Raw genomic sequence first — 14651 nt, 5'->3', positions numbered from 1 at the left:
GATTTAAAATAGTGTAATACCCCTTCATATTTTGTTAAATGAAAGGGCAAAAGGCAAAACAAATACTAACTAGAACTGTAAGCCAAAGATTAACTAATACCACCGCTCCTATATAAACCAGAACTGTAAGCTTAAGCTTAATCCATGGTCTCCCACCAGTAATTTTTTTATGTATATATGTCACTGACATACTTCTTGCACTCCCTCCCATTGCCAAACCATACTTTCATTCCAAATCTTGTTAGCCTAGATTACCTAGTTTTGCTGAAATCGTTCTAGTAGTTAAAGAAGAGTTGTGAAGACAAAGATTTTTACAGAAAGCCATAACTCCTTAAAAAGGGTTGAAACGAAAAAAATGCTAATTTGATGCACGACATCAGGGGATAATTGACATATCTTCAAATTTTCATTGAAATTGGCCCAAAAGTTTATGAGGCAGACAAAGTTTTTTTTCAAGAAAGCGCCATAACTCCTTTTTAAAAGGTCGACATGAAAACATACTACTTGGATGCACAATGACAGGGGGCAGTTACCATATTGGAAAACTTTCGTTGAAATTGACCCCTTAGTTTTGGAGGACATGTCCGGACAAGGATTTTTCAACACAGGGCCATAACGTTGTAAAAAAAAAGGTCAGAATGAAAAAATAATACCCTGATGCATAACTTTTCAGGTGTTAGTTGCCATTATCGTATCTGGAAACTTGTGTTGAAATTGGTTCACTACTTTAGCATGAGTTGACAGATAGACGGATCGACAAGCTGATTCCAGTATACTCCCCACCCACTCACCCCTCACTTCGTTGCGGGGGTATACTAAAGTGTCTATAATTTTTATTATTAAGATTATTTTATTATATTTAGATAATTGCACATAGCTTTGTCTATAACACAATCTCAACCTTAAGTAGTTCTCCAGAGGAAAGTTTACTATGACAGAATACATATTCATGAGTTATTACTGCTGCACATAACTTTAAAACATGCGTAATATAATAAAGTGTTTTGGTATGATACATAAACAGAAAATGTATCGGTATTTATCATAATAAACATTGATAGTCAAATCTTCAAGGTTATGTGAAATTGGGCATTGATCATGTTTGGCATGCTAAAAAAGTACTTTACCGGTTTTGATATTGCATACAAATGATTCTGTAGACAGAATACACATATAGGCAGTTTTTAAAGATGTTTAAAATATAGACTACCATTTTAACTATATAAAGGCAAGTTGACAGTGTTAGTTATATTTAAAATTTTGTGAAAAATTTGCATGTTTTTCTAATTAAAAGTATCACTACGCTTACTTCATGTATACCAATATGACATATTTAGTATCAAAATAATAGTAATTTTATACACTGTACACAATCATAATTAATTTTCAAAAGAACATTCGCCTGTGATATTTATCGGTCATTTTGTTAGGATACCCCCGTCACTCAACCTGTTGTTATGCAAGGAGGTCCACAACGGTTATCAGTAGTAATAATGAATAATTATTTATGCAGTTATTGATCATTTTTATGTATCTACTTATGCCTACAAAATAAAAAATAAATCAAAGTGGGGGCCAAATGTTGACCCCACCTTTTCACGATGTGGAAATGTTCGGGTTTTTCGTGTTGAGTAAATTAAAGCCAAAATATAAACACGCGAATATATATTTATAGATTCTATATATATCATAGACATATATTTTATATATATAGTCTAGCAGCTTTGACTAGATAATAACAATCAATGGCAGGGTCCATAAGACATTGTATCAAATAAACATCAAGCCGTTTGAATTTGTCATTTGAATGTTCTTTATTAATTTCATACCAATTTTACATAAACTCATATTCCATTTTATATCATTATTTACCAAAAATACAACATTCCGAATACCCTACACAAGGAATTCAAATCTAAGACGATACAAAAAAAACAAAAGCTGAAACTGAGAAAACCACAGAACAAAATGAAAGACATGCGGTAGTTTAAGCGCGGTACCTATTGTTTTAAGTGTCCTCGTCTAGGGCTCAATGTTCTATTTATACACTCGGACACACGTTAAGTGTTTAACAGGTCATCATTACATAATACCATTATGATCACTATGTTACAAAAATACATAGTGTATCTTATACAAGTGTATACATATAATAAATAGTTAGTATAATATTTAATTGATATTTTTACCTTGCTTTATAACTTACTTAAGGATGTACACCTCTGAGAAGTCAAAAATTTCCTGTATTAAACTTTTTTTCTTATATTGATTTTTGGAAAAAGGAGATAATGGCATAGTAGAAAATGCAAAAACAATTATATGTCCATGTGTTCGTTTTTGTGCTATGATCGGTCAAAGATACCAATTTAACACATTAGGTGATTTTAGCTGAATTTTCGGGTTTTGACCATTTGCAGAACAAATTCATACAATTTCTTCCAAGTGTGTTATCAGATAAGTATGAATGTTTGTAGAATTGATAAAAATATTATTTTCTTTTAAATTATGGAAGTAAAATTTCTTAATTTTATTCATTTTACTCAGAAATGCGATTTTAGTTACCCCTACCCCTGTTTTTTTAATGAAAAAATGCACATTTTTTCACCATTTTTTTTGCAGATTAAACGTTTGATATAAAAAATTCCTGTATTAAACTTTTTTTAGTATTCAATGAATAAAAAGAAAATGTGTTTCTCTTTCTAAAACAGCCACAAAAATGGGGGGGGGTCGGTGTGCTTCTTTTTTTGTCCCATTATTATATGCGTTATTTTTCACCTTTTTCGGGGTCAAAAATCAAAAGTGCTTCAGTTACCCTAATATGTAAAAAAAAATACCAATAATATATAACTTTCCACTTTTTTGCATATTATTTTAATCATATTGAACATTATAAAGTTGTACAGCAAAATTGAACCTGCTACATTTAAAAATGGTGACACAATGACAATTTAAGTGATCAATCTAGTGTAAAAAAAGGTGAAATTTTGCCCTTTGTGAAGCGCAAGAAATTCACATAAATACACTTTTTCAAAATGGCCGCCAAATTGGTCATTTTTTTCAAATTCTTGTAAAGATTGTTCTACACACAACAGACATCTAGTTTTTTGACATGTTTTTCAGATGTGTGTTTGCTATTAAACCTATCATGATTTGTTAAATATTACAAAAACCCGTTACACCAGATCAAAACGAGACTTGAACGTGACTGAAACCTCAGAAGAGTACATCCTTAAACCTGCCATACATTACACAATGCAACAGTGATACACATTAACATAAATATGTAGAAATTATAATACAATTTCTACTTTTGTAATATTGAAGTAAGGAATATACAAATATTTTTATACAATTTAACATGACATATATTAAACATACCTTTCATTTTATAAAACGTAGGATTACGTGTATAGTATCCTGGAATAAATGTTTCCCTTCATACACTAACTGAGTTGTTTGGACATTTTAACAAGTAATGGAATTCATCCCCAACAGATTCAAGACATAGACTACATATTATCTCTTCCCTAGGTATTCCAATCCACCTCCTAGCTTGGGATTTAAAAGTTTTCAGTTCTAAATCTGTACATTAGTATGCGTTCCTTTTTATTAAGTTTCAGTAAATAGGGTTCGGGACAAAACTTTGATTTAAATAAGGAATAGGTTTGACCTCTGCTGCTATTTTCTATATCAGCATACCATTTTTGGAGATATTGGTCTTTAAGTTTTTGTTGTACTAAAAAAATCCATTGATGTCTTTCCATTGTATATACCTGTTAAAATGTCCATACAAAATTCGTACCTATATTATTTAAAATTGTTTTCACAGAATGTATCTATTCAAGATTATACCCCTCTTCATTGATTTGCAGCATTATTCTGAACATATAGCTGGCTATTTTATTATTGTTTGTTATCAATTTATGCCAAAACAATTGGAATTGGATGTCCGTTTCTATCTCTAGGTGCTCCTTCAAAATGTTTCTCAAAACCTCTTCCTCAATCAAATTGTGGCTCATCGGTTGGGTTTGTAATTTTAGAAAAATTTCCTTTAAGTCACCATTCTCCCTTTCTATTTCAAAATGTCGATGTTCAAGAGACTGGACTCTTTCATCAGTGATGTGGTGGTGTTCTTCATCTGTGGCTATTATTTCGACTTGTTTTTCAACTTTCGATTTGATGTTTTGTATCTCAGTTCTCATAGTGTTTAGATTTTGTTCAAACTCTTCAAAGGTGGGATTCCAAAAACCACCTACCCTCCGATTTGTTTTAAAATTTTGCAGTATTTTAGAGTACACTAAAACATACCTGAATATGTCATTCCTTTTCCAGTTGTGAAATGTTAAAGGTCCACAGAGCCTGTAATTAACTTTCTTACACTACATATCTTCAAGTACCGCAAAGTTACCCCTTGTCTACATTTTGAGACATATTTTCTCTCAGATGTTTTGAAGACATTTGTTACTTCATTTCCACATCAATAATTATCATATATCATTATAAGTATTTTTCAATTAATCAAATCACAATTTTGAAGTTTAAGTCATCAAACCATTATGTCATAACCTTTGTCCACCATTTACAACCATTTGGAAAATAGGTTATATGTATCCTCTATACACACAAGTAATTTCAGAATAAATCTAATTAGAAAAAATAGTTTTCTAGCATTATGAACATAGGTAGTGTGTACTTACATAAATCTACACTAACTTGAAAATAATGATGTTTTATGTGAATATGACAAAATATTATATACATGTTATAATAGGTAGAGGTAATTTAGTATTAATTAATGTTATATATGCTATGGAAAAGGCCATACCTGGTAAAAGGCCATAACGCAACAGTGTTGGAAATATTCACATAAAAAAAAAATATATATATAATATTTTGTAAGTAAGCAAAGTTGCCGATATTTGTGTATGGTAAACTAGTTGTCTACTCTCTATCCATTAAACTGCCTGGTTTGGGTGACCCTAAAAGGAAACTGTGTTTCTGCCATGAAATAATAGGTCTGCATAACATGTGTTATATGAACTACATTTACCTATACACTAGTTGACTATGTCTTTTGTTGTCAGCTATGCCTAAGGTATATGGTATTTCAATATTCAGGTGTTCAATAATTTAGTACCAGCCTTATTATACATATTAAATATAAAATGTAGACATTAGCAAGGGTGCCCTTTTGGCCTTTATTCATTTGAATAATACATGTGCAGGCACAATGAGGAATGACACCAGGTTTTACTCATATGTGTAATTACTTAATATGTTAACAAGTGTTCAACAAAGACCAATATAGTTATTATTTTAGTCCCTATTAAACAACTATTGATAACACATTTGGATTTTGACTTGCAAAATAAAGAGACATTGGCTTATTGAGGGTTAATACATTGATAAGCTGAACTTGTTGATGTGACGGCTTGATTTTTCTCATGCTCTATGAGAACAATTTTGCAATCAAATATTATTTAAGTATATTCATTGACAAGTATTATTTAAATGCTGGAAAAACACAACAAATATTCGGATTTGATAAAAAATAAAGAAAAAACATATTGTTCAGGCTATTTCTGCATGATAGAATTACAATGTTTTCTAAATTTAACATCAAACTATATATACACCTTATTATGATCAAATAATTATGTAACTATGCTGTGCATTACCCCTTTTTTAAGGTGTTTTTTTTTGTGAACTGGAGACACTTTTCTCAAATCCAACATTTTGCACCATTAGCGTTAAAGTTGTTCGAAAACTATTTTCCCGGATAACTATTCTTTTCAAATTTTACCTTGTGATAGAACACATATTGAAGCTATTTTTTAAGTAAAAAAAAATGGTGGACAAAACTTATACCAATTTTTTTTAATATTTTTGGCGAAAGCCTAGTTTTGAAAATGTTAAAAATCCACTATTTTTCCCCCTTCAACTATATGTATACCAATATACCAATACAAATTTGATCAAATAATTAATGAATAATGTTACAGGAAGGTAACAAAGTAAGAATTTATGAAAAAGGTGGTACAAAAACATGTCATTGACGCATGTTTTGACATATGGCCAGTTCACTAAACATGTGGGCCCTTTTGGCCCTTTAAATCTAAAAGAAGAAAATTCAAGTTTATAGTTTGTATTGTCCATGTGTAAACGGCGCACTCGCACATGGCTGTATAATGCTATGCACGGGTGTTGGGTACGTGAGCCCCGTAACCGGTTGGACGTGTACGTGCGAGTAGTCATGAGGATGTGTTAGGCCACCGTTAAAGTTCACGCCACCACAGCTATCTACACACAAATTATGGTACGCATCGTTCCCAGAATTCACAAAATCTTACTAAATAAAGAATTATTGGCATCTGCCACCACTTGACAAACGTACAGACCCTGTGACGTGTCGAACATGGTACATGTACTCGCCTCGACTGCGGACGTTTTGGTGGGTGGGGTCAGCCAAAACTTGGTTAGACTTCTCTGGCGTTTTATCCCCATTCCTGTCATGCGCACGTCATTATAGAGAGGAGTGGACGCAGGTCAGTAGGTTGGTTGAACAAAAAATGTATTTTTTATTTTGTTTTTTAACCATTCCGTGTTCATAACATTGATATAACAAACATTACGATGAATGTGACTGGCTTATGAACTAATCTATACCTGCTTTTACGTGCCTCCTAAACATTGAAACATATTGTTCAAATTAATGTTCAAATAAATGAATGACTCAAATTTACGAGATCGTGACAAAAACGTTCTTGAACTGAAGAAACAATCAAAACGCTCTTATCTATTTTCATAAATTGACGTTTACGATTGCGTGTTCGGTTTCTGGTACACGGAAAGCATAAATTTCGAAGATATCATAATTCAACTAAAATGATAATTGCACGCGCTGTTGATACCGACGAAATAACAATGAAAGATAAGGACATTTATTGAATGGTAATTGTAGGAAAAAGATGCTCTAAAAACAAATAAGAAGTATAAATGGGTACCCTCACGTACTGTGTACCCCGCCATCACTTGCTCGTTCCGACCCAGTGCCTGTATTTGGCCGTACTGCCGTTGTTACTCATCAGACTTTGATATTAGTCTATATTTTCTTATTGGGTTAACATTTGACATATTCTGTTTATATATTTTGTAGATAGGTAATGGCTACGATTTATAGTTCTTAAATGATATCAGAGAAATATTGGATTGATATAGGCAAGCCAACGGTATGACAATATTGATTGAATAGCTTGTCACTATTTTGAATGGAGTGCAATATTAGCTCTTACGTGACTGGACTATTTGGTGACATACTTGAGTGTCGTGTTACATCGTATGGAGTGGTATACATTATAGTGTTAAAAATGTACATCGACGATTCGCTCATTGTAGTCGTGAGGTTGTTGTTGAAACAGTCACCCGTAGGGTTCTGTGTTAATGTTACTGTTTTCGCTCCGTATATTTGTGACCCTACCGTAATCCACAAGTTGAACACAAGAGCCAACACGGCGCCGATAATGTCAAAAAAGCAAACCGATGTACCACAAGTGTATCAATTCATTAATATCACCAATAAACAGTAAAGGTTAACTTACAGAACATACAGAACAAGCATATCGTTGAACCAAGGGAAGCCCTATTATGGTATCTTATAGATTTCGTGAGAAACAAACACCCGGTAGAGTAACTTCAGTATCTAGCTGAATAATACCACATTTACCTGTCATCCCTGTTTTTTTTGCCTTGGATATTAAAAAAACTACATATACTTCACGTTATAACACTCTTTTCCAATTCCTCAATTGAAATGTACTCTATATAGATATTGTGATGCAAATAATTGTATGTATTTTACATTGTAGACGCGCCTGAATGTGCGAAACTTATAACTCTTTATATATAATCTGATAACGAATCTGATATTCCGATCATATTCACTATCCAGTTTGCTTTCGGTATCATTCCGCCAAGGAAGAAGAGTCCTGCCAACAGTCCTCCACACGCTCCAAACATTGAAAGTCCCATCTGGTGGACAATTAGAAAAAACCCAGATTACTTTTGTATTATTATCTTGTATGCTACATCAAGACCAATGAAGTTTTTTTTTTCGGTGGTAAGGATACTTTTTTCATATGTTTTGTGATCTGGTAGTGTAGGCTTTATGTAATTTTCCCCTAGGATGCTATCGACATAGAGATATTAATTGAACAGTAAAATCTTCAAAAAAATAAATGTGCCAAATTAAAAGAAAAAATATTGGAAAACAATAGAAACGAAAAATTACCAAAATCCTAACAAATAGAAATATTTAAATATCGCTTTACTGGATATACATTCAGCATTTGGCACTACTATATTCAAAATGAAATAAACAAACGACAGTTTCGTGACGTAAGAACAAAATCGATTAAATATCTTTTACTAAATATATCTTGTTTGCTTTGTTGCTTAGGTTTTACACCCACGAAACAGCAAATGTCATATGAAGTCATTTTATGAAAATGTCACGAAAAAGGACATTGCTACAGGCAGTAGTACAAGACGTCGGTTCCCAAAGAAATTGTTCTCCAATGTAGGGTTTTTGTTTGTCTTGTAACAGTAGTAAACACAGATCCCCATACATATACAGAGAAACACGGCTATACCGACATAGCCGGCGATGTGTGGAGCACGAACGGGAAAAAGTTAAATCCATCTTTTTTTTTCCATAGAAGGCAAATATTTACGTCTTTTACCGTGGACAGACTCAGCGAATGAATTTCTAGTAGGCGTTGCACTCCAACATACGTAGTTCCTAAATACACTGCCACGAGAGAGGGTGAAATAGACCCGGGGGTATTGCTCATCTTTCGGTCAGTTGGCTCCAGTTACAGAAAAATCAGTGTTCTCGTATCATAAACGCTCACCTAGTTATTGCCGGGTCTTCCGATGCGTTTAAGAAAATGGAAATGCAACCTAATTTTTCACATAAAAAAGAAATACGCCGTCCTGGAAACATCATTAATTGAACAGCTTTTTTCGCGGGAAAGATGATACGATGTTAATGGTGTTTTCTCGAGGTGTTGGGACCAACCTGGTGAACTATTCCCCAAGGCCGTATTGACTGAAAGGGCATGAATTAACTGTTTTGTTAGTTACAAATATTTCGAAGTCCAAGAATAAAGATTCCTTCGCATCGCAATTTGCCGTTAGAATTCTTACCGCTGCCTTAATCACATTTTTTGGTATTACAAGAATAACTGTTTTCAACTAATTCCAGTAAACCCTAGGCCAAATCTGATATTTCTTGAGAACGTTCTCTTTGAGCGACAGCCATCTTCGGAAACGTCTGCTCGCAAACAAAACGACGTCAGTGTTCGCAAAGCGCTTTACTCGAGATCAAATACATGCTTGGACGCGTTCTTTGCTAAGGAAACGTGTGTTAGTTCGGGAGCTTCAAATGAAAATAGTTTTGACTAATTCATGGCTGTATATGAATAACCCTATTTTCACTATGAATAAAGTCAAACTTGTTTTGTTACTTTTCATATAGAGAGTTAGGTAACAATTCCACTTTGCACATTTTAAATCATTTAATATACATACCAGTATTGATTATCTTTAAAATTGACAATAGATCTTAACTTAAAACAAAAATACCATGTGAAATATTTTAGTTACAAAAAGTCAGTCCGTGTTAGCGAAGGTAGCTGACCGATAAACAGCGGTTGTGTAGCGGCTAAGCACATCAGGCCATGATGCAATTGGAATGTCAACGAGCTGGATGAATGGAATTGAAAGTGTATCTGTGGATTGTGGAGCTTCCGAAAAAACCAGATGACGATTTAAAAGACGATGTTGACTAAATGAGTATGCAGGTGATCAACTATATATAAGACAAAGACAAAATATTTTATAAAAGCTAGCTGCTTCAGTATTTATCGAATTTAAATGTCTGATTTTCATGACACTGAAGTCCATTCTGTCAACAACTTGACATTACAACTCCTATAGAAGCTATTATATGTTTACTTGTTTTTACCCTACAATGTAACATATACTTTCTAAATGATTATTAATGGTATATACAAATCTGTGTTCCCTGTCAAGATACTAAAAGCTCTATGTTCTAACTTTTTTTTTTCATAGACAAAAACATACACATTTTGTCGTAATACATAGTATTACAGTTACATGTGTACATAAACATGAACACAAACATGCATGCATTCATGCACTCATACTTATCATACATATATAACATACATACATACATACATACATACATACATACATACATACATACATACATACATACATACATACATACATACATACATACATACATACATACATAACATACATACTTACATACATACATATATAACATACATGAATACATATTTACATACATGCATACATACATAAACATCCCAACATGCACGCACAAACGGATGTACGCACATATATATATACATACCCACACACATGCACACACATACACACACACGCAGATGCGCTTGTATGCTGTAAGGATATTAGTCATTAAAGGTATACACTATACAATTTGACATTGATATATAATATTCTTATACAGTAAATAATTTTGCATTGTGAGATGTTTTACTTGTACATAATATTATTTGGCATTGCGATATGTTATAGGTATATAGTAAACAATTTGGCCGGGTGATATGTTATAGTTATAAATTATACAATTGAATTGTGAGATGTTATACTTATACAGTAAATTTGGCATTTTGATACATGATACTTGAACAGTACACAATTTGGCTTTGTGATATATATGTTATAGTTAAAATTATCCAGTATACAATTTGGCATTGTAATACATTATAGGTACATGTATACAGTATAAAAACTGGAATTGTGATATATCATAGTTACAGTACACAATTTGGTATTGTCATATGTTATACTTGTACAAGTTTACAATTTGACATATAAACAGAGGAAAACAATAAAAATCTTTTTACTTAGTAAGAACTTGTTTGTATTATATGCTGATATGCACACGTTTGTACACTGTTACACATACACATGTTTATAAACATATACTCGCATACAGAGCTATACATGTTCATGTATAATATACATATCTTCTCATTTTACTACTATGGATCCAGTAACCATCTACAACAAAGCAAAAAGAGGAGCCCAGAGAGTTGTTACCTTGCAGCACCATCTTAGCAACTACAACTCGTACATCCAGGACAATATTGTACCCCAAGGTTTACGATTCAAGTGCACGCCCAATGTTGGTCTTATGTCTGAATCTGCTACTGCACGCTTTGACCACATCAAACTTGTCTGTCAAACTAAACTTCTACATCTTCTTCAAGGCATTTGTAATAGTAAACTTTAATTTAAAACACCTGACTTCAGTTACACCCGAGAATGATAGAAACATCTACCTTCAGAAGATTCAACATTTCGAAAACATCAAACGTACACCTCTTAGACATACACAAATGAAAAACTCCACCGCGATGGGCTTCACAATCTCCCGGAAACTGACATCAACTCACGTCGCACAGTTAAAAAGACAAGAGGGAGAAGGTTCCGACGTTAATACCAAACTGTCAAGACCACTACGAGTAAGTAATACAGTCGTCAACCTATCAAACCATCCCCTTACAGAACCAGAGCATGCTCTTCTTACTAAGGGTCTTAATTTTTGTCCGATCCCCAAAAGCACCAACAATGCGGAGCTGATCGAAGACATGGACACATTCTACAGGCTTATTCGGCTACGCGTGTACTTTGCTAAAGACCCTTACCAAGATGATGTAGAGGATACTCCGTCAGAAGAGTCTCCCGTCTCCCTTCCATTTGTTGCCCTTGAAGGGAGGCTTATACTTGGGCTGCGCAGAGAACTGCGAAGCCGAAGGTTTAGCCTTCTTCTTAGGAGGCGCTGACCCCTGCGAGGTACTGGCCTTCTCAGCCTGAATCCTCTTCACCAGAAGTGCAGAGGCGACCGAGTCCTCCTTCAAATCCTTCTGAACAGAAGGAAGGGCCCCTCCAAAAAGAGTGGATCCTGAGAAGGGAGCAGTCAACAGTCTGGAACGGTAAGGCTCATCGACCGGGCGATTTTTCAAAACTGAAAACCGCCTAGCCAACAAGACATTGACGAGGGATGACACCTGTAAAGCTGCCAGCGCTCTCAATGCCCCGTTCAGGGCAGAGGTCACTCTGTCCTGGATGTCGGCCTGCTCTGTCTCGGTAATCCGACCCTCAGGCAGGTCGGATACCCTATATAGACAAACCGTCAGGTAGTCTATATACGACAGAATCTGGATGGAGAGACGCAGCAGTCTCTCCATCTTGTGGTGTTCTTTGGGACCGAACACCACCTGGTCCACCGATTTACCGGGCCAGGCTGCAAGTTCCCTCGATTCCGGCGCGTTAAGTCGGCCAGACGGATGTCGGCCCTCCAGAGGTGGATTAATGGAGAGGTCAAAACCCCCCTTAAATAAACAGTGTTTTGTGAAGGTCAGATCCCCCCTTAAGTGAACAGTATTTTATGAAGGTCAGATCCCCCCTTAAGTGAACAGTATTTTGTGAAGGTCGGAACCCCTTTAAGTAGATAACACATTGTCGCCTTCTAGAATTGAGCGAGTAGTTGTTTAGTAACTCCTTAAGTAACAATTTGTTAAGTACAGTCCTACCGTACCCATTTGGAGATGAGGATGGTGATGGAGGCCAGTGTTTGAATTAGGCCTCAATAACCACAGCTTCTAGTCTTGCTGGGCTTATCTCCCCAAGGAACACCACGGCTATGGATATAATCCACACAATAGGCACAGTCACCCCGTGCCTTGATAAGTATGAGAATAGTCTCCCCTTGACATGGCCCAATATCAGCTATGGGGTATGTGGTAACACTGATGGTCAATCCGACAGTGTTTTTTTGCAAATTGCATTGATGGGCATGCTGCCTGTAGACGGCCCCATTTAAGGTGTTATCCTACCAACTACTGATAAAGGGAGCTGTCTTATCACAATAGGGACCCAGGGAGTCAATAAAATGGCCAAGGAAAGAATGCCCTTCCAATTTGTATAACAATGTAGGATGGCTTGGTTTTGGAAGATAATAGGGAAGCTTAACCTCCCCTGCCTGTGAATGCCACAGACGAATCTGGGGGCTACTTCAGTGCCCCCCACTTTGAGTTTGGAGTTAAGGAGGAGAGTATCCCACTCCCCTTACTACAACCGTAGTTCTGACGTGCTGAAAGGTTGCTTGCACGGAGTTCGGGAGTAAGCTGGTGGGGAAGTAATCCCTCCCCACACTACAGGTGTGCCACACTACTGGTGGCGACAGTTGGCTATGCCAGGAGGTCCCTTACTCGAAAGAGTAGAACCCCCTGGCATTGGCATTAAGTTGGCTCGCCAGGAGGTACAAGTTATCCCCCATGAGCGAGGCCAATTCCTCCAGAGTGTGCCTTAGGAGCCAGGGGCTGTTGATTCCAACCCCGGCTCCCGTAGGCACCAAGTAGGGGGCATCCGACTCAGCAGTAATCTGCTAGGGTCAATGCCTCCCAGGGCCAGTCGCGTGGAGGGGGCTCTTAGGGATAGAACCGTCACCCCGATATGGAGGTTCGGAAGCAGCTGCCGCCAAGCCTCAATATCCTCCACAGACCCAGTGAAACAGTGCCAATGCACCGCCAGCGTGGAGGCCCCTGGCACCCTTCGGAAACATCCGAGGGCCTTCTGCGCTGCCCGGCCACTGCCCCCATCTTTGCAGTGAATAATCACCGGTCGGCCACCACCCTCAACCACAGCCCCTTGCAGGACAGGGGTCAAGGTGGTGACCTGATCCCTGGTGACCTGCTGCCAGCATTCTGCAGGTTTGGGACACCGGCCCGCACAGCTACAATTGGAGGTCAGTTCGATGCCTACCTCCCCTAAAGCTGTACAGGCCGGGTCCCGCAGCTGCTGCAGGAAAGCCATCAGGGGGCGTCCCCTCCCCACTTTATGAGGGTGCAGGCCAATGGCCACCTTGACGCTTGGGTCACCAGCCATCTGGCCCTGGCGCCTAGACCAGCTGTCGGGATAGGCATAATTGGCCACCCCGCCCAGAAGGACTACGTCCCCACCTTCCTCCTGAGCTGCTAAGTCAGCGAAGGAGGTTGCCCTGCCTTTCGCTAACAGAGCATCCAGGTGGAAGTGGCAGTCATAGACTGCCACTGGTGGGGGGCGCACAGGCGGACTTGGTCCTCTGGAGGCAGAATCACCACCATCGACAGAGGAGCACATAGCCGGCGCAGAACCTACCTCCTCCGATCGGCCGGGTGGTCTTGGCATATTCCAAACTTACTTGGCTCTTTACATACGTAAATTAAGAATCCCCNCTTACCACAGTCATTATAATGCATATTCCAACCTTACTTGGCTCTTTACATACGTAAATAAAGAATTTTTCCCCCCATGGGGAACCCCTGGGAAACCCACCAATCAGACGGCAGTATTCACGCACGTGATTTAAGACACGAAGCCATGCTTCCCACTTCATAATTCCAAAGCCCAAAAAAGTGAGAGCCAAGGAGACAAGGGGAGGCTGGGAGGGAACTCACCTAATGACTGTGGTAAGTATTTATAATAGAAATTGGTTTCACAAGAGAAACCTCAATTCTATTTCAAAATACGTT

The 14651-nt window shown here is 36.9% G+C and overlaps 1 protein-coding gene across 1 annotated transcript; it reads right to left on the bottom strand.

The window, feature by feature from the left end:
* Positions 1-13446: 13446 nt before the first annotated feature.
* LOC110451838 (putative deoxyribonuclease TATDN2) lies at positions 13447-14307 on the bottom strand. The gene has a single exon (XM_021500047.1). The coding sequence runs from the start codon at positions 14305-14307 to the stop codon at positions 13447-13449; it is 861 nt and encodes a 286-aa protein (XP_021355722.1).
* Between the last annotated feature and the right edge of the window lie 344 nt (positions 14308-14651).

Source organism: Mizuhopecten yessoensis, unplaced genomic scaffold (assembly GCF_002113885.1).
Source record: "Mizuhopecten yessoensis strain PY_sf001 unplaced genomic scaffold, ASM211388v2 scaffold6211, whole genome shotgun sequence".
Taxonomy (NCBI): domain Eukaryota; kingdom Metazoa; phylum Mollusca; class Bivalvia; order Pectinida; family Pectinidae; genus Mizuhopecten; species Mizuhopecten yessoensis.
The sequence above is the reverse complement of the archived record's forward strand: the minus strand, read 5'-3'. Positions and strand labels throughout refer to the sequence as shown.